This window comes from Diabrotica virgifera, chromosome 1 (genome assembly GCF_917563875.1).
Source record: "Diabrotica virgifera virgifera chromosome 1, PGI_DIABVI_V3a".
NCBI lineage: Eukaryota > Metazoa > Arthropoda > Insecta > Coleoptera > Chrysomelidae > Diabrotica > Diabrotica virgifera.
The window spans coordinates 106,758,055-106,778,941 of record NC_065443.1 but is presented as its reverse complement, the minus strand read 5'-3'; the positions used below and the strand labels follow the sequence as shown (position 1 = coordinate 106,778,941).

At 34.3% G+C, this 20,887-nt stretch overlaps 1 protein-coding gene across 1 annotated transcript in view; it reads right to left on the bottom strand.

Moving 5' to 3' along the window:
- Positions 1–20,410, bottom strand: part of LOC114325444 (dynein regulatory complex protein 1-like) — a 45,884-nt gene extending 25,474 nt beyond the window's left edge. Inside the window, exons 1-3 of the mRNA XM_028273517.2 lie at positions 20,132–20,410; positions 19,097–19,260; positions 12,237–12,630 (exon numbers count right to left, since the gene is read on the bottom strand). Coding sequence (XP_028129318.1) covers positions 12,237–12,630; positions 19,097–19,260; positions 20,132–20,280 — 707 coding nt within the window. The 5' untranslated portion in view covers positions 20,281–20,410. The remainder of the gene's footprint in view (positions 1–12,236; positions 12,631–19,096; positions 19,261–20,131) is intronic.
- Positions 20,411–20,887: the final 477 nt, after the last annotated feature.

Sequence of the window (20,887 nt, the reverse complement as noted above, 5' to 3'; positions counted from 1 at the left end):
AAAAAGGGAGGTGAATATAGAGAGCAGAGAGGAATCTTGTCCGAGATTAAGACAAGAAGGAATCAATTAAGTTCTAGCGGTCATGCAGTGAAGACCTGCATTTTTTCTTGTCTGTGCCTAAATAGGCAAAATGGAATCTTAAAGATTCTGTCGTGAAAATCGCAAGTGCGATATGTTGTCTTAAATACCATACCGGTATATTCTCTGTGTTGTGTCCGGTACGATAAAATAATAGTTTTCTTAGTACGGCGTGTAATATGTTTCGTTCAAACAGAACTTAGTTCAACATTTGCGGATAAGACTTCCGTTTAATATGTCTCATATAAACCGCACTTAATTCAATCTTCGTGGAACGCAGTTCCATTTTTTTTTAAAGACAATGGTCTAAATAAAATATGTTTAATTATCAAGTCAGTGAGAAGTATCACTAATAATCATGAATGCAGTTATTTTCTTTTCATAAAACAAAAAGAACTATGGAATTTTTATTTTTCGTATAATATAATAACAACTATGTAACAGTACTTTAACTCTAAAAATTAAAGTGAAAAGTGAAAGTGATTTCGTCGTATCCACAACTCTGGCGAGCTAACCCGATTCCAGCAATTCAACAACAATGGATCATCACCAGGTATTTTGCAATAAACTGTTTCGTTCCTTTTTCTTTTTTTTTGAACTTTTAAGATGAAACGCGAAAGACTTATTTTTTTTATTTTTCTAATCAACTCAGTTTAATGACAATTTTCTATCTAAATAAATGGTAACTATGTTAAAACTTATTTCGTCTTTTTCTGTTCGCACAATCCATCTATGTATCCTTATTGTATTAGGAAACGCAGCCTACTACAGACAACAAGGGTAAGTACCATTAGTAGTCAAAGGGATACCATTTTTTTCGTAACATTTTTGTAATTTTTATACAGATAAATAGTAATAGATTCTGATCTATTAATGGCGCCCAAAAAATTAATAATTTCTTTTCTCTAGCATAAATATTATTGTATGAACTCACACCCTAAAATCTCTTGATGATTAGAGCCGCCGGTGCGATTTTAAATTATGTAGCACGAATTTTTTTTAAGTTTATGTACATCACATGTTTATCTAATTTGTCGTGCTTCATAAAATGACGCCGCAACATGTGGGGCTATCTCTTGTCTAATTCTTATTAGTTTGTTTTCTTATTTTGTCCACGTTGTTCTGCTCATTATTGATTCATAAAATAACGCTAAGTTTTTCATCTAACTCTTAATTAGTAATATCACAAAAAGCCTTTTTTATTTTTAACGCAACCTAAGTTTTATTCATAAAACGGCGACCGCACCTAGAGGTTTCTGTCATTTTTTTGTTTCTTTTTGCTCCGTGTTAACGAGTACTTAAAAACAACGTCATTGCATTCCTTTTTTTGTTTTACACGTAAATGGTATTTTTCCCAGCACTTATTTAAAATGTGGCTCCTTGTTGTCTAAAGGTGTCTGAATAGAGATTTTATACTGTTTATAAAATTTCGATGGATGCGCAGATAAGAAATAAGATAGTAATGTAAATATGAAGAGAGAAAATTCCAAAGGTAAATAAAATAATAACTGCTAGTTTTCAATTCCAAGTTTACAGTAAATTTTGAGTTTAAATAGTTTTGTTGAATTTTTTTTGCATAATTTTTGAGAGAATATAATTCAAAATGGAATCCTCCGTGGTTCAATATTTAAAAAATGACGAAATTGATTATGAATTGTTTATACGAGGGGTTAAGACTAAGAAAAATCTTAGTGACAAAAAAACAATGCTTCGTAAATTACTTAGTAAAAAGGCCGTTATTGATTTAGAGGAAAATAGGTTAATATTCAACGATGAGAAGAAGCAGATAGACGAAACTGCTGTTGACATCCGTAGTTTAATTGGAGATTTCGAAGGAGACGTTAGAGATTCGGTCTATCGTAGGGCAAAGGCTCATCTTACGCATTTATTTTTTAGAATAGCTAGGTTACCCGTAGAATTTGAGGAAGAAGAAGAGTATAAGGCAGAGGCTTCTGCAGATTGTTTACTTTTAGAAGGGCAATTAGATGACAAAGTCGTTCCTGTTGGGCCATTAGTTTCTTCGAATATAATTCCTTCACAGCCGGTCGTTAATATTCCAGCTCCCGTCGTTCAGGTGTCGCATCCAACTAATTTAGCTGATTGGAACATTAAGTTTAGTGGAGATTCTAAAGGAGTTTTCCCTTTCCTAGAAAAAGTTAGAGACCTGGCTGAATCCCGTAATGTAGGACAAGAGGTTCTTTTCAGATCAGCTGTCGAGTTATTTACAGGTAGCGCTGCTGTGTGGTTCAGGAGTGTTCGTAGTACCGTTTCTTCATGGAACGAATTGATTGGTCTTTTGAAGGCTACGTTTCTTCCCCAAGACTACGACGAGGATTTATGGAACCAGATCAAATCCAGGAAGCAGAAGAAAAATGAGTCGTTCGCTTTATTTCAGGCACAGGTTATGTCTTTGGCAAAACGGCTGACGGTGCAGCCTTTAGAGAAAACTATCGTGAAACACTTGAGGCAAAATATTATCCCTGAATATATTCCGTTGATTGCATTAGTCGATACCAATACTGTTGAGGAGTTGTCTGCTGTTATTCGTAAACTAGAGAATAATGTGGTCGTTCCTAGTGTCAAGAAGGAAACGTCCGTCGCTTATGTTAATCATGAGTTCCCCGGTCCCTCCAGAAAAGCCAATGTTCCTAACGGAAAAGCAAATTTTAAAAATAATGACGATCGCTCGGCTCCGCGAAATTCTGAGGCGAAAAACCCTAGTAAAAGTACTTCGAATAAATCGAAGATGATCGTTTGTTTTAATTGCCGAAGACGCGGGCACAATTTCAACGACTGTAAACAGCGTTTTGATAGATATTTTTGTTTCCGATGTGGCGCAGATAATGTTACGGTAAGGACATGCCCAAACTGTGTCAAACCTTCAAAAAACGAATAACCAACACCCTTAAGTTCGGTAAGAGTGTTCACAATAAAATTTCAAACCCCGAACATTCATGTTTTGCGGCCGATAATAAGTTTCCAGAAAATTTTAATGTCTCTGATTGGTACAAATGGTTAGGTACAGTAAAAAATTTTTATAAACATTCGTCAAAATTATCTCCGGTCATTGCTTCAAAGCCATTCGATAACAGACCTTACTTGGAGGTTCAAATTCTTTCGCAACCCTTTACGCTTTTATTAGATACCGGGTGTTCCACTACTGTAGTCGGATCCAAGGGATTGGATTTTCTTGAGAGAAACAACATTGAGATCGATTTACCGTGTAGTCAGAATGTGTCTTTAGTCGACGGATCGAGTAAAAAGGTTTCTGGTATTGTAGATTTGCCGTTTGTGGCGAATGGAATTTGTCATGTGATTAGTTGTCTTGTAGTGCCATCGCTACCAATAAATGTTATTTTAGGAAGTAACTTTATTTCAAAATTTTCTTTAGCGATAAATTTCGAACAAAATAAATGGAGTGTCAGAAATCCTTGTTGCGAGATAGTAACTTCAAAACCTGAAGGCGATGTTTCGTTCCCACAATCTTTGTGTTCGATTGATTCTCTTGCCGCCGAGTTAAGACCTCTAGCGGATGCTGTCATCCATAGTTTTCAGGAGGTAGACAAAAAGAATGGTATAGGAAGAACAGATAAGATCAAAATGACTATCGATACGGGTGACGCAAAGCCTTTTCGACAACGTCCTTTTCCTATGTCGCCATACATGTCAGATATTTTAAATCGCGAATTAGAGGAGATGCTCAAACTTAAAGTTATAGAACCGAGTAACAGTCCTTGGTGTAGTCCAGTCTTGCTTGTAAAGAAAAAGACAGGCGAGTTTAGGTTTTGTTTTGATGGCAGGAATCTTAATGAAGTTACTCGTCATGACACATATCCTCTCCCCAATATTGACCGAATTTTGTCATTATTGCATAACGCTAAATATATAAGTTCGATAGATTTGAAAAAAGCTTTTTGGCAGATCCCTCTTGATCCATCTTCGCGAGAAAAAACTGCTTTTGCTGTTGTTGGCCGTGGATCATTTCAATTTACTGTGATGCCTTTTGGTCTTTGTAATAGTGCTCAAACCCAGCAAAGATTAGTAGATCAAATTTTTGGACCAGAATTCGAACCTTTTATTTTTACTTACTTGGATGATATTATTGTTTGTTCTTCCACTGCTGAGGAACACGTTGCCTTGTTAGGACAAGTGCGAGATAAACTAAAGGATGCTAACCTTACGATAAATGTAGACAAATGTGAATTTTTCAAAACAACTTTGAAGTATTTAGGCTATATCGTTGGTGATAACTCTCTTCGGTCGGACCCCGACAAAATTTCCACTATGGTTAATTATCCCCGTCCAACTAACACAACGGATATTAAACGTTTTATTGGTCTTTGTTCTTGGTATAGACGCTTCGTCAAAGATTTTTCTACCCTTGTTTCCCCTATCAATGATCTTTTGAAAGGAAAGAAAAAGAAAGAACCTATAGTTTGGACATCAGAAGCTGAGAATGCTTTTATCGCCATAAAGGAAGCTTTAGTATCTTCCCCAGTTCTAGTACAACCCGATTATTCTCGTCCCTTCACTATTCAGTGTGACGCAAGTAACACCGGTCTAGGAGCTCTATTGACTCAAGAAATAGACGGTGGAGAAAAGGTGATTTCCTATGCTAGTCGGTCTTTGACAAGAGCAGAACGTTCGTATGGAACCACCGAGAAAGAGGCCCTTGCAGCTTTGTTTGCTGTTGAAAAATTTCGTCCTTACGTAGATGGTGTTGAATTTACCCTCATCACTGACCATTATTCGTTGTTATGGCTTAGAAATTTAAAAAATCCCACAGGCCGTTTAGCTCGTTGGGCTATGCGTCTCAAACAGTTTGATTTCCGAATCGTCCATCGTAAAGGAGCATGTCATAAGGTGCCTGATGCACTTAGTAGGATTCATGAGAATGATCAAATTGCTTATCTGGAAGTTGATACTGATCGCATCGATCCCTGGTACGATGATTTGCGTACAAAGATTTTGTCTAACCCAGAAAGTTTTCCACAGTGGAAAGTAGAGAACGACCTCATATACAAATTTATTCCGGCTTGTCTTCCTTTTAATTCAAATTTAATCGAGTGGAAAGTCCTTGTTCCCAAACCTCAACGTGAGGATGTTATTAAGTCGTGTCATGATCCTGCAACTTGTGCCCATCCTGGTGTTTATAAAACTCTTGCTCGAATCCAAGAAAATTATTACTGGCCAAAAATGCGAAGAGATGTTGTTAGATATGTCCGTGCCTGCAAAACGTGTGGAGCACAAAAAGCACCAAATATGGCGCAAATGGGTAAAATGGGTAAAGAGAAAAAAGCCGAATACCCATGGCAAATTATCGCCGTTGATTTAATAGGCCCTTTAACCAGAAGTAGAAACGGTTTTACGTGGTTGCTGGTGGTCTCAGATTGGTTTTCTAAGTACACTTTGTTACATCCTCTTCGCAAGGCTACTGCTTCAAATATCTGTAAATTTTTAGAGGAACAGGTGTTTCTCATATTTGGAGTTCCACAACATCTTATGTGTGATAATGCCTCTAATTTAAATTGTAAAATAATGAAAGATCTTTGTGAGAGATATGCAGTCCAAAAAATCTGGTTCTCTGCAGTTTATTCTCCCCAAGTAAATTTTGTTGAAAGGAGCAATCGTACTATTGGTACGGCAATCAGAAGTTATATTGACGAACACCGCGATTGGGACAAATACATACATGAAATTCGGCAAGCCATGAACACAGCGAAACATGAAGTAACCAAATATTCACCGGCATTTTTAAATTTTGCTAGACACGTACCGTTGTCTGGAAATTATTACGGTCAAATACCCCATGATTTTGTTGATATAGAAATCCTACCGGGTGATCGCGATAATTACGCGTCCGAAGTAACGGGAATAAAAGAAGTTTTCACGGCCGTGCGTAAAAATTTGTCTCGTGCATATCAGAGAAATGCAAAAACATATAATTTGCGTAAACGCGACGTACAGTTTAACGTTGGCGATCAAGTTTGGAGAAAAAATATGGTTTTATCTAGCGCCCCGAAACATTTCATGGCAAAATTGGCTCCCAAATATATTTTATGTACCATAATTAAAAAACTATCCTCGTTAGTTTACGTTCTTAGGAATCCAGATGGTTCCAATGCTGGAAATTGGCATATTAAAGATTTAAAAGCTTATTCATCCGTCAATGTTTCGTCAGATGCTTCAGATCTGTCCTATAACGAATAGAAATGTATATTCCGTTATTTACAGTGCGATATGAACCAACTTTAAATAAATTTTTTAGATATTTTTGATTTTTTCTATTTTTTAGTACAGGTGCTTAAAGTTTTTTTGAGAGAAATAATTTTTTTTGTGTTTTGTGCACCAAACTTTTTTATTAGTCGAAATTTTTAAATTTTGGAAAGTGTGATTTCAAATAAATGATTTTGGACAAATGAATTTTTGATCTGAAAGCCTATTATAATCTAAATACTTCGGTAATTTTTTTTAGCGACACCCCATTTCCTCCGTGGTCCGTGTTAAAGGAAAAGTCGCGCAAATTGCGAACTTTTTCCTGGAAGGGATTTGTTTCTCTTCCAACAAATTTTGGCGTGGGATCAGTAATGCACTGATACCCTAGTACGTAGTACGTTGAATACAACTTTGCTTCGGCAAAACCGTCCCCAAGTGCCTCGTTCCCTTCAGGACGAGAGACGCGCATAAATTTTTTAGAGCTGTCTCGACAACCTTTTTTTTTGATGTGTGGTGTAGACCAATAGTAGGGAATTGTCCCGCTGCGGTCAATGTTTATCTATTTGATATATTTTTTTTTGATGTTGTCGCGAAGGAGACGAGCCTCTGGAAGTAGTGTAGGGGATTCCGCACGTTGATCTCCAGAGCAACTCAGTTTGGCTCACACCCCAGTTCTTTGAACTGTTTTACCTAGTTATAAGAATAAAATTTTTTTGTTTTGTTGAAAGGAAATATTAAAAATCCTTCTTCAAATGTTTTTATGTCGTGCGTTAGTCCGATATAGAAGTAAAACTTTTTTTTACATAATAAAAAGTTTGATTTTTTTTATTTTTTTACTTTTTTGGTATCCTTCTAGGATATACTACCTTCGCTTATATGCAATCCAGCTTAAGCTTAGGGAAAATGTTTTTTATATTTTTTTTGAAAATCGTTTCTTATTTTTTTTTGGTATCTAGATTGATATCAGAAGTCCTTAGTACAGTTACTAGTGATAGTTCGTAATAGAACCTATTTGTTTTGCCTAAGTTTATTCTTACTTCAAGGACCTATGAATTTAAGCCCCCTCTATTAAAATATGTTGTCTAACCCCCTTTACGGTATGGATGGCCAGACACTGAGAAAGGCTAGGGATGAAGTGAGCGGATTCCCGCCAGTTGACTCGTCGGAATGAGAAGCCATTCATAATCGCAATTTAGCCACAGACCTTAGGTGATGACTTCCTATGTCATTTCCTAAAACTTCCGTTTGGTTGTGTAACTTTGAGTAATAGACTCTACCGACTATGACCCTACCTTAAGTTGACCCCACCGAAAATGTTCCTATGATAGGCGTATGATACGCGTCAGTTATCGCTTGTTCTGGTTACCACAACGAAGTTAAAATATCAATATTTTCCTAATCCCCCCTGTTCTTGAAAGAGTATTAAGTTTCTGAAAAGCAATGTGTCCATTTTTCCACAATAAACTAATTACAGGCTTTTCTTTATAGAATTACAAGGTCCAACTTAGAACTATCAGTAACTCCTTTTTTTTGTTTTTTTGTCCGTAAGTAATAACTGCCTATGGCGTTATTATATTGTGTTATCTCTGGAATAAGTCATGAATGAGAGACTTTATGCATCCAAGTCAAGGATAACATGTTAATTTTTTATGGCGTTAATGATGCTAAGACATCATTATTCTTATGTTATTCGTGGTGTTAGTCTAGGTTGAAAGAAACCTATGCAACCGAAAAAACGTTAACATATCTTGCCCTATTTTTGTGTTTTTATTTTTTTTGTGTCTACGATGACGAATTGCGTCGTTGTATTCTTGTGAATTTTTTGTGTTATGATTAACGCGTCCATGTCTAGATTGTAAGACATGTATTGATCGTTAGAGAAAGCCTAAGGCCTCTGAACGATATTACGATATGGTGACTAACAAATGTGGTTTTCATTTTTTTTTGCTGTTTCATTTTTTTATTTCCGTTTCCGATTTCAAACTGGTTAGCACGAAGTTGAAATCGTGGGGGAGGCAGTGAAACAGGCTGGAAGAATCACAATCTAAATATCGCAAAAGTCCGTCTCTGTCGTTATAGATAGAAGTAAGACGAAATGTACTTCCCAACGCGTTTCTCTTGGGCCACCCACAAGAAAGCGAAGGATTAATATTTTAAGAAATTCTAGACGCCCAAGCTGATAATTTAGCTATTGCAGGCAGTAAAATCACAAAGACACTTTAGAGCTCGAAGACAGCTTTCCTAAGAATTATTTACTTTGCACAGGATATGCCTCATAAAAAGAAGAATAGGAAAGATTGCTAAATGTTTGAGTGATAGAAATCTAAGAATTCCACAAAAGTACGACGCAGTAACTTTCGTGGGAATCCTTAAACGGTTACAAAAAGGACACTCGTGGTGATTGGCCGAAAAAGAAACGTATGATCATAATAAGGCTGGTCTAAACATTATTTCCCAGCTATGTGATTGGTACGAAAATTTCGGAATGATGATTATTGGTCAAATTAGGTGATAGCTGTGAAAAAGGGAGGTGAATATAGAGAGCAGAGAGGAATCTTGTCCGAGATTAGGACAAGAAGGAATCAATTAAGTTCTAGCGGTCATGCAGTGAAGACCTGCATTTTTTCTTGTCTGTGCCTAAATAGGCAAAATGGAATCTTAAAGATTCTGTCGTGAAAATCGCAAGTGCGATATGTTGTCTTAAATACCATACCGGTATATTCTGTGTTGTGTCCGGTACGATAAAATAATAGTTTTCTTAGTACGGCGTGTAATATGTTTCGTTCAAACAGAACTTAGTTCAACATTTGCGGATAAGACTTCCGTTTAATATGTCTCATATAAACCGCACTTAATTCAATCTTCGTGGAACGCAGTTCCATTTTTTTTAAAGACAATGGTCTAAATAAAATATGTTTAATTATCAAGTCAGTGAGAAGTATCACTAATAATCATGAATGCAGTTATTTTCTTTTCATAAAACAAAAAGAACTATGGAATTTTTATTTTTCGTGTAATATAATAACAACTATGTAACAGTACTTTAACGCTAAAAATGAAAGTGAAAAGTGAAAGTGATTTCGTCGTATCCACAACTCTGGCGAGCTAACCCGATTCCAGCAATTCAACAACAATGGATCATCACCAGGTATTTTGCAATAAACTGTTTCGTTCCTTTTTCTTTTTTTTTGAACTTTTAAGATGAAACGCGAAAGACTTATTTTTTTTATTTTTCTAATCAACTCAGTTTAATGACAATTTTCTATCTAAATAAATGGTAACTATGTTAAAACTTATTTCGTCTTTTTCTGTTCGCACAATCCATCTATGTATCCTTATTGTATTAGGAAACGCAGCCTACTACAGACAACAAGGGTAAGTACCATTAGTAGTCAAAGGGATACCATTTTTTTCGTAACATTTTTGTAATTTTTATATAGATAAATAGTAATAGATTCTGATCTATTAATGGCGCCCAAAAAATTAATAATTTCTTTTCTCTAGCATAAATATTATTGTATGAACTCACACCCTAAAATCTCTTGATGATTAGAGCCGCCGGTGCGATTTTAAATTATGTAGCACGAATTTTTTTTAAGTTTATGTACATCACATGTTTATCTAATTTGTCGTGCTTCACCCTCTACGTACGAGCTCACAGCGTATAAACAAAAATAAGTGAAAATTTTGTAATAAGTTATATTTTGGAGGTTATAACTTTTTAAATTTATTTTACAATAAAATGACATCACAGCAATTTTGTAGAGGATTTTTCAACAAACAATTTCCACTATAAAGTTCTTTAATTTTATTTATTTATCTAGGTTTTACAGCGCTCCAAACTTGACCAGATTTTCGAATGCTCATAGGAATACAATAAAAACAAAACGTTATTCTTACTTTTCTATCTATATATTTTTTTATCCATACCATTTATTATGATTTTAACATTCCTATGCTATTATTAACCTATTTTTGACCCTTTTCCCCGCCATCTATGAGGTAGAGTCTAGAGGCGCGCTATTTTTGTGTGGTATCCCCAGTAGACCTAATCCACGGACAATTTCTAGACAAAAGAATATTATTTATGATTATATATTGAAAAATATCTGCGAGTCAAAATCTGAATCAGTATCCGGGGTGAATTTTTGTGCTATAATGAGAGTTAGCGTTGGCATCATTGTAAGTAATTCATCTTCCAATTCATTTTCTTCAATTAATGTTGATATGTCCGCGATGTTGCCGCAGCTTTCACCACCACAATGAAGGCACACTGTTGAACAGTTGAGACTTGCTTTTCGGCAACCGCAAGCACTTCCAGTTTACATTGCATCTGCAAAAGATGAATTTAATTTAATCTCATGGGATACTGGAGGCTTGGAAGTTTGGATTTTTATCCAACATTGTCCATGATTTTTCCAGCTCCAATCTTCTGGATCGCATTATTTACCGAGCCATGACTGAATCTGGTGATACACTCGGAGTCTGTGGAAATGGGCTGCATCTTGTGTTGGAGGAAGTGAGTGTTTTAACGAATCGTTTGTGTCTTAGGGTTTCCAGAGAATCGTCTTTATTTCCGCCATATAAAGAGGCGAAAAAACGTTCGCCAACAACACTGAGTAAAGGTGACTCGACTTTCTCACTGACAAATAATTTTCCCCAGAGGTTTCGTACAAATAAAACAACCACTCATGATGCACGCTTAAAAAAGTCAAACTGCTTATTTAATCACAAAAATATAAATTTTATGCACACGACTCTCAATAGTATTATAGACCAGGGCGCATCTGCAAAAATATTAGTACATTTGGATGTTGAGAGGTGACTCATATTTTTTTGCAGAAATTGCTTGAAAATAACTCATATAGTAATATTTGAGTTATCCTCCCACTCAAAAAGGTCCGGAACATTGTTTAAATAATCAAAATGTCAAAAAATGAAGGAAAAATTCGATTTTTTTCTTGGTTTTTTGATTATAACTTTAAAAGTATTCATTTTCGAGAAAAGTTGCACCGACATAAAAGTTGAGTAATTAAATTTCCTACAATACAAGATTAACTGAAAATTTTAAAAATTGTCACCCTTGTTGCAAAATAGGAATAATTTCGAAAAAACCATAAAAAAACAAGTATTATCATTTTGCGCTTTTCAGCCATTTATGCTACACTAAGGACCTTCATATTTCACCCAGAAAAACATTATGATATGACAAAACAGTACTGTAAATTTCATTAAGATCGGTTTAATAGATTTTGCAAAATAAATTTTGCAATCCAGCTTTCACAAAAAAAAATCATTTTCTTTAAATGTTGCAGCACTGAAAATAAAGCAGACAGCAAGTTGATTTTTTTACATATAAAAGAATACATTACCTTTCATTTCCAAGTTGCAAAATTAAAATCGGTTAACCACCACGGCGTCAGTAATTTTTTTAAATAGACATTAATTTTTGGTGCTACGCGCAGGACAGCGGATACGTTCGCTCTGATTGGGCATTCCAATGACCTTGGATGATGATTGATAAATTTTAATTTTTAGTACATTTCGAAATAAATAAATAAATTTGTTTATTGCAAAATAAAAACACATACTCTGTCCTTTGAAATAACAATTTTTTTAGCAAAAACTTTCTTTGTTCATATATTTTAACTTAGAAAATAAAAGTCTATTATTTTTAAACATATGCAATTGTTTAAATAATTTTTCACAAACAATAATCAAATTAGTTTGATTTTTGTGGAATTAAAACATAATTTTATTGGAATTTTATTGGATATTGGAAAATAATATATTAGATAAATATTGGAAGAAATTTTTAATATTGGAAATATCGATTCGTTTTCTCCTCACTGACTCACCCTGTATACGGGAAACGTTAATAGTGTCCAGTCTAGGGTTGAGATAGTGCAAAAGTGAATAGTAATAATAAGAAAAATATTTACCATTTGTAATTTTTCGCTTGAACGAATTTTTTTGTCAATCCCTTAATCGTGAGAGATATGATCTTGATCTGTCTTTGATAAGCTTTTTTTAATAAATCTAGTTGTTTCTGTATTCTTTTAGTTAAGTCATTAACTTCTTCAGTTTGCTTTTGTTGTTCTTTAGTATATTCTATTTCTGCTCCCTTGATTTTATTTTTTAGCGTAGCAATGATAGCGTCTTTTTGCCTTATTATATCGTCACATTTCCCTTTTTGAACATTTATCATTTCTTGTATGTTATACGGATCCTTAAATTTTTTAATGAGAGACCATTTGACGGCAATCTCTTCAAATTTATTTTGCGCTTGTCGTGCTTCCTCTTCTATTTCTTTGATCAACTGGTTCTTACTGGTATCTAATAAAAAATGTACAATTAAAATAATAAAAATGGTAGGGGAGCCCAAGCGGGGATTTTTGCAGTTACTCGAGCGCGTCAGAATATCATATGGGGAGAAAATTGGTGAACTGCTGATGTACCTCTACCATATATTAGCTCTTAACACAGGGTAGTTCGTTAAAGGGGGCCCGAAAAAAATATCTATCCTTAAAAATACTCGAAATTGTCAGATTAAGATAAGGTAAGTTAAGGACATGCAAAACAATATATATTTCAAAAATCTGACGATTTGAGCGGGGCGTAAGGAAATGGGTGAGTTAAAAAGTTTCAAAAAAAAAAGCGAATAATTCGCGAAATGAACATTAGATCAAAAAGCTAAAAAAATACGTGTTCAATATTTTTCAAAAATCTATCGAATGATACCAAACATGACCCCCCACGGAGAGGGGTCGGGGGTAAATTTAAAATTTTAAATACAAATCCCGCGATATTTCGCAAGATAAACATTAGATCGAAAAACTGCAAAATACACTTCATCAATATTTTTGAAAAATCTATCGAATGGTACCAAACACGATACCCCACGGAGGCAGGGTGCGAAGTTACTTTAAAATCTTAAGTAGGAGCCCCAAAATTTTTATTCCAGATTTGGATTCTTTACGTAAAAATAAGCATCTTTTGTTCGAAACATTTTTTCAAATTATGGATAGATGGCGCTATAATCGAAAAAACGATTGTTGGAAAGAGAAAATTAAATTAAAAATGGAAAGTCCCCACTAAAATGGAAAATTTTACTTAACTTTTTTTGGTTTTAGGACCTACTCTTCACAACACAATAGGTCCCCAAAGCGGTCGAGCGACTGCACATTTAGCATACTTTGCTCCCCTACTAAAAACGATATCGGATTGTAACATGATATTTATACGTCGTTTAGGCCTAAGCCTCTTGAAGGTGAGGGTTCACCCTTTTTTTGGCAAGAGCATAGGAGGGAAGCATTGAAATTGCAGAGGAATGCAAACTGGAGAAGCAAAACTGCTACTTTAGCGGGGCTTTAGAAGGCGGTTAATTAGTTTAGTACAGAAGCTATAGAGTAGTGTAACAGCTCGTTCACATGAGGGTGGTTTGCCAACGTCGACGTCGCGGTTTACCTGAAAATCCCAACCGCCACGGTTCAAGTTAACATAGAAACAAATGCAACCGCTCAACAGAAAATTGTTGACTTCAATTGCTCAACGTTAGTACACATGCAACCGCGAGTTTACCAGCGTTTAAACAAGTGAATCGCGGCGTAACCGCCTGCATGTTGACAAAGCGTTAGATGAGAATCGCTGCCAATTCTATTCTACCTACCAACAAGAGAAGAAACTAAGATGTCACCAGTATACTAGGGAATAGTGATGTTGAAAAAGTAACTATTCGTTACAAAGTAGTTACTCGTTACTTACGAATACCGAAAGTAACGATTACTATACAGAGAGGCAAATCGTTACTTTGATTACTCTGATTACTTCGTTACTTCGTACCAATCGTATCAGAGCGAGTAACGACTATTATATCTACTTTGATTGCTTTGATTACTGTGATTACTTCGTACCAATCGTAACAGAGCGAGTAACGACTATTGTATCTACTTTGATTACTTTGATTACTCTGATTACTTCGTACTTCGTGTTCGTAAAGGTCGTTATTATACAGAGAGAGTCTGTAAAGTGGAATAAATTCAATATCTCAAATACTAATTGTGTTTTTGGAAAATGCTCAGACCCGTCGATTAGTATTTCAAATTGTCCTTTTTGACATTCAATAATAATGTATACAGGGTGTCCCAATTTAGAGATATGACGTCATCGTCGATTTTCTTAAATGGCAACACTGTCATTTTGATAGCTAATTTGATAGGGTTTGTAAAGTTATACATAACTGCAAAATATCAAATTTTTATTCTCTACCATTTACAAGATAATAGAAAATAACAAAGTTATATCTGTAATTTGGAATATATTCAATAATTAAAATACTAACTGTTTTTTTGAAAAATGCTCAGACCCGTCGATTAGTATATCAAATTGTCCTTTTTGACATATAATAATAATGTATACAGGGTGTCCCAATTTAGAGATATGACGTCATCGTTGATTTTCTTAAATGGCAACACTGTCATTTTGATAGCTATTTTGATAGGGTGTGTAAAGTTATACACAACTGCAAAATTTCAAATTTGTATTCTCTACCATTTAGATGATAATAAAAAATAAAGTTATGAAAAAGAAGTAATCAACTAATAATTGAATTTAATTATTTCAATAAATTAAGCAAAAACTCATAATGTTGCCCTCAATTATTGTCAAATTGTCAATGGGCAACGTTATGAGCATTTGCTTAATTGAAATAAATAAATTCAGTTATTATTTGATTACTTCTTGTTCTTCATAACTTTGTTATTTTTTATTATCTTGTAAATGGTAGGGAATAAAATTTTGAAATTTTTCAGATGTGTATAACTTTACACACGCTATCAAAATAGCTATCAAAATGATAGTGTTGCCATTTAAGAAAATCAACGATGACGTCATATCTCTAAATTGGGACACCCTGTATACATTATTATTATATGTCAAAAATGACAATTTGATATACTAATCGACGGGTCTGAGCATTTTTCAAAAAAACAGTAAGGGCCGGTTGTTCGAACGCTAATCAACAATGATCATTATTAATATTTAATTACTGTCACCAAAACTGTCAATGTCAACTTTGTTTGGGTTGCTGAAAACATAATTAATTACAATTATGAGATTTATTATTAATTATGTTAATAATTATTGTTATATTAATTGATTATAGTCTCAGAATTGTAATTATGTATGTTTTAACAATTGACATTGACAGTAATTAATTATTTGATAATGATCATTGTTGATTAGCATTCGAACAACCGGCCCTTAGTATTTTAATTATTGAATATATTCCAAATTACAGATATAACTTTGTTATTTTCTATTATCTTGTAAATGGTAGAGAATAAAAATTTGATATTTTGCAGTTATGTATAACTTTACAAACCCTATCAAATTAGCTATCAAAATGACAGTGTTGCCATTTAAGAAAATCGACGATGACGTCATATCTCTAAATTGGGACACCCTGTATACATTTTTATTGAATGTCAAAAAGGACAATTTGAAATACTAATCGACGGGTCTGAGCATTTTCCAAAAAAACAATTAGTATTTGAGATATTGAATTTATTCCACTTTACAGACTCTCTCTGTATCGGAATACCTATACAAAATACCTACCTACTGAGAAATACGATTCTCGATATGATTACCGGTACTCAAATACAAAAGTAACAAAAGTAATCATAGTAATCAAGTCATTTTTATCCCTTAAACAGATCGGTGAAGGTCGTTGTTATATCGGAATACCTATACAAAATACCTACCTACTGAGAAATACGATTCTCAATATGATTACCAGTATTCAAATACAAAAGTAACAAAAGTAATCATAGTAGATAATCAAAGTAACGAGTACTGTATATAAATGATTACTTTATAAAAAATACCTAGCTACTGAGAAATACGATTCTAGATATGATTACCGGTACTCAAATACAAAAGTAACAAAAGTAATCTTAGTAATCAAAGTAACAAATACTGTAAATAATTACTTTATACAAAAGTAACGATTTGTAACGAATACTCGAAAGTAACTATAATCAACATCACTACTAGGGAAACGGCTGTTGGATCAGCATTTGTGGTAGGGATGGCGGTTTTTGACAAAACACTGGTTTTCGGTTATACCGTTTTTTTTTGCTTACGGTTCAACCTGGCGGTTATAACCGGCCAAAAAAAAACGGTTTTTGTAAAAACCGGTTTTCGGTTTTTTTTTTAATCCAATAGGTTACTAAGTTACATTTACAATACACTTTAGTTTTCGATACTCCATTCGACTCGATATCAATATGATCAAAATTAGTACTATCGAAAGAACATATGTATTACTTTTAACACGTTTATATATTTGTAGAATAGGTACATTTTAACTCATTTAATACTTCCTGTATGAGTGTATCGTTTTGAAAACGTAGCGAAATTCTTGGAGATTCGTATTCGTAATCAGTAATTCGATATTCATAGTCAGAGCATTATTTTTGGTAATCAGAAAAAGTCATTCACCCACTTTCAATGTCAAGAGTTAAGTGTGAAAAATAGATGATGTTTGCGTCTAATTCAACCAGATCACTCCTTATGTAAATATTATGATTACAAATACCTTTTCAACGAAATATTATAATAAAACTTAATAATTGTTTCTGGCTGATGTGAGATTGCACTTTCAGTTTGCTTCTGTATTTTATAAAATAAAATAAAATTTGAATTATGGTTTTGTTTGGAATAATTACTTGAGAATAATAATTATGATTGGGATCCAAAATAATACCTAACCTAATCCTAATCACCGTAAAAACCTAATAACCGGTATTTACTTTAAAAAGAAAAAACCGGTTATAACCGGGACAAAAAAACCGGTAAAACCGGTTATTTCAAAAAACCGGTTCTAGGTTTAAACCGGTCGGTTTTCCCATCCCTAATTTGTGGGACGCAGCTTACGTTATCTGCAATATTTAGGGGAAATTGTTTTAAAATGTTGTAATACTCATCAGGAAGTTCGTTTCTGACCAATTGTGGAAGATTGCTGGAGGGAATGGAACTTTATGTCTGGGCGTCCTTGTGAATATGAATATGTAACCTAATCGGTGGCAAGGACTTAAAAGGTGTTTTTAGCTGTTGTTAGAGCCTGCTATCGTACGTAGTACGTATTTTCCGCTGAGGGATTTAATCCTCTCCTGTATACTTAGAGGAAATTTTTGCGACTAGATGTACTCATGCAGAAGGGTACGACCTGTCTCAGGCACTTTCTAAGGATTTTTCGTTTAGTTGCCACGATGGTATCTTTGTGGCATGTATGAAGTGACGCATAGAGACATGCGCTGTAATCGATTATTGGCTTTATGTAGGTTTTATATGTGTGTGGGAAAGTTTTACTAGATGTACCTCCAAACTTTCCAGATAACGCTCCAAGGAGTTTGGCTCTATTCCTTACCCTATCTAGGGTATTTGAGATATCAATGTTCTAATTGTGAGTTCCAATTATTAAAATAATCTCCAAAATAGATCACCTATGAACGGAATTCGAGTTTTTCTCCTTGAAGGGTTATCCTAGCCCAAATGGAAGGCAACTATTTGTGTTTTAGTTGGATTTAGTATAACTCTCCATTTATTATACCATTGAACGATTTTGTTGAGTTGAGTTTGGGCTCAATCGAATACAGAAGGATGTCTCAACGTACCATGTGCATTACCCGCAGTAGGGAGGGCAGTATCATCGGCAAATCGTAGGATAGACTCTAGGTCTGGATCCCGCGTATGAAAAAAAAGTTGATTAATAGCAAGCTGAAAATTTGTTAATAGCTTAAGGGTGGCTAGTCGGACAAACTTTGATATATAGGAACACTGGAACAGGGGAAATTTTAATTGTGGAACAGGTTAAAAATTTGGAACGGTCAGACCACGAATACGTCACATGTATTTTGTCCGACAGAACTTCCAATTGATTTGTTACCCTTTCTTTAAACTCTCATGCAAAAGTCAGGTTGCTGTTTATCACCAAATTGGAATTATAATGAGTGGAGGAACACGTAGAATATGTCAAATGACAGGGATTATGATAGGTGAAAAATAGCAGTCTGATTTTTGCATGAGAGTTTAGTGAAAGGGAAACAAATCAATTGGAAGTTCTGTCGGAGAAAATACATGTGACGTTTTCGTGGTCTGCCCTTCCAAATTTTTAACCTGTTCCACAATTAAAACTTCCCCTGTTCCAGTGTTCCCATGTATCAAAGTTTGTCCGACCAGACACCCTTAGACCTACTCGGTTCGATTAATGGGGTGAGAGATGTCACTATTGTAGATTGTGTATAAATTGGAGCTAAACATGAACCTCGTGGAACTCCAGAATATGAAATGAATGGTGTGGATAGTTGGTTGGCGACTTTGACACATATTGTCCGATTTGAGAGATTTATAAGTTTAATGAAGATGGTTGGCAGTCCAGCAAGGTGAAGTTTTTCGATCAGGCCTGAATGTCAGACCTGATCAAAGGTCTTCTGGACGTCAAGAAATATACCGACTGCGTATCTGTGACGCTCATTGGTAGCTTGGGAAATAATGGTGGCTGCTTCAATTAATGCATTATTAGTAGAGTGTGCAGCTCTGAATCCATATTGAAAACTGTGAAGAATGTGGCTGATATCTAGGAATTCTGAGTCTCACCCTAAAGATCCTCTCGTAGAATTTATCTAGAGTATTAAGAAAAGATATTTGTCTATAGGATTTTGTGCTAATATGGGGTTTCTTGGTTTAAGGATCATGACTGTGTTGGCTACTTTCCATGATATGCAAATTTTAAACTTACCAGAATCGATCCTCTTATCTAATTCTCGTTTAAATGCAATTTGTCTCCTGTGATTTAAACTGGCTTTTGATACTATACAACGTCTTTCTAAATAATGGTCGCTTTTTTGCTTTTGTTTATAGATCAATTGATATTCTTCATCAAATACTGGCTTTTCAGCGATACTATAAAAAAAATTGATTATTTGAAGCATTTCTCGAAGAAACCTCATTACTCCAATTTAATCAAAATTGTAATTTTACTACCAACTACTATTTTATTATAATCGGGACCAAAAAATCCTAGTATCTACAGACCTATTTCTCTGTTGTCATTATTTCATATTATACCAGAAACTCTTCCGGACCAGAATAGAAAAAAAAAGTCAATAAGCACCTCATCCCACCAAAAGGAAGATTCAGACCCGGCAAATCTTGCACCGGTCAAGTCCTTAAACTAGAACACATTGAGAAATATAACACATAGTAGAACACATAGTCGTTACACTAGTATAACACATAGTAGAAAATATTGAGAAAAACTTATAATAGAGTCTGATTTCGTAGATCTGACAACAGCCTATGACATAGTAAGGCACAAGACATTGCTCCACAAATTGTACGTCACTGTCAATGATCACGATCTAGTTAGGGTCGTAGATTCTTTACTACATAACACTTTTTTTTCGTCACGTTGGATGGCAAAATAAGTAGGTAAAGAGTTCAAAAAAGGCCTCCCACAGGGAAGTATTTTAGCACCAATGCTTGTCGATATAATATAACTGGCTATCATTTCAGTATGTTTTACTCGATCAAAGACCTTCTCAAAGTTTAAAGTACAATAATAACAATAACTGAATTTCATAAAAACACTAAAAAGTGCTTCTGTAGTTTCAATGTTATTGCGGAACCCAAACTGTGGGTTTGGGTTTGGGTAAGTTGTTCTCTATTTTTTCGTATGGAAGCTGAAATAACGTTTATAACACTATACCGATTAAATCATACTAGTTTTGATGAATAGTGCACCATTTGTAATATTAATCAAAGATTAACTTACTGAGTAGTTTTATCTACAATTGATAGGTCTTGTCGTTTTTGAAGTTCAACCCTCCTTTTTATTCTTAGTCGCCTTGCAAATTTCCGTTCTTTGGGATCATCAGAATCAATTCTTGGATCCCCGCATCTGATCGAATCAGTGTCACCCATGCTACAAATATAAATTAAAAATAGTTTGTCTCAATACTATATAGATAAATTAAAATATATTTCGGCGTAGTAAAATAAAGTATGTAGGTATAAATTTAAAAAATATATGCGTTTATAATATTAAATTGACAAATTTGTCATTACTTCTAATGTATACTATAGCAACATAAATTGACAGTTATTGAGATGTCTTAGTACAAATAAATAGAATAGATATAGAGATATAACTGCTCTAATCTGGTTGCACCAACAAATCTTAAGCTCCAGCTTAGCCCAACTCAGCTTATAGATAGAGCGGCTTTAAGTCTCACGTTGCACCATAATTTTCAATTTTAACTATTTATAATGAGAAATAAGCCACAATATTATTAAAAAATGATTTTTATTAACGTTTCGACGCCCAAATCGGGTGCCGTTGTCAAAATACAAAATACTACTAACATAAACAAAAATGTTGTTGCTTAGTAAAAATTCTTCTAATAATTTATTTAATTTGACTCATTTATATCGGCAAGGGTGTTCCAAACTTTAAGAAAAAAACACATTATTATTGTTACACCCGGTATAAAATTATATTTAGCTGTCTAGCAACAATATTATTACAACG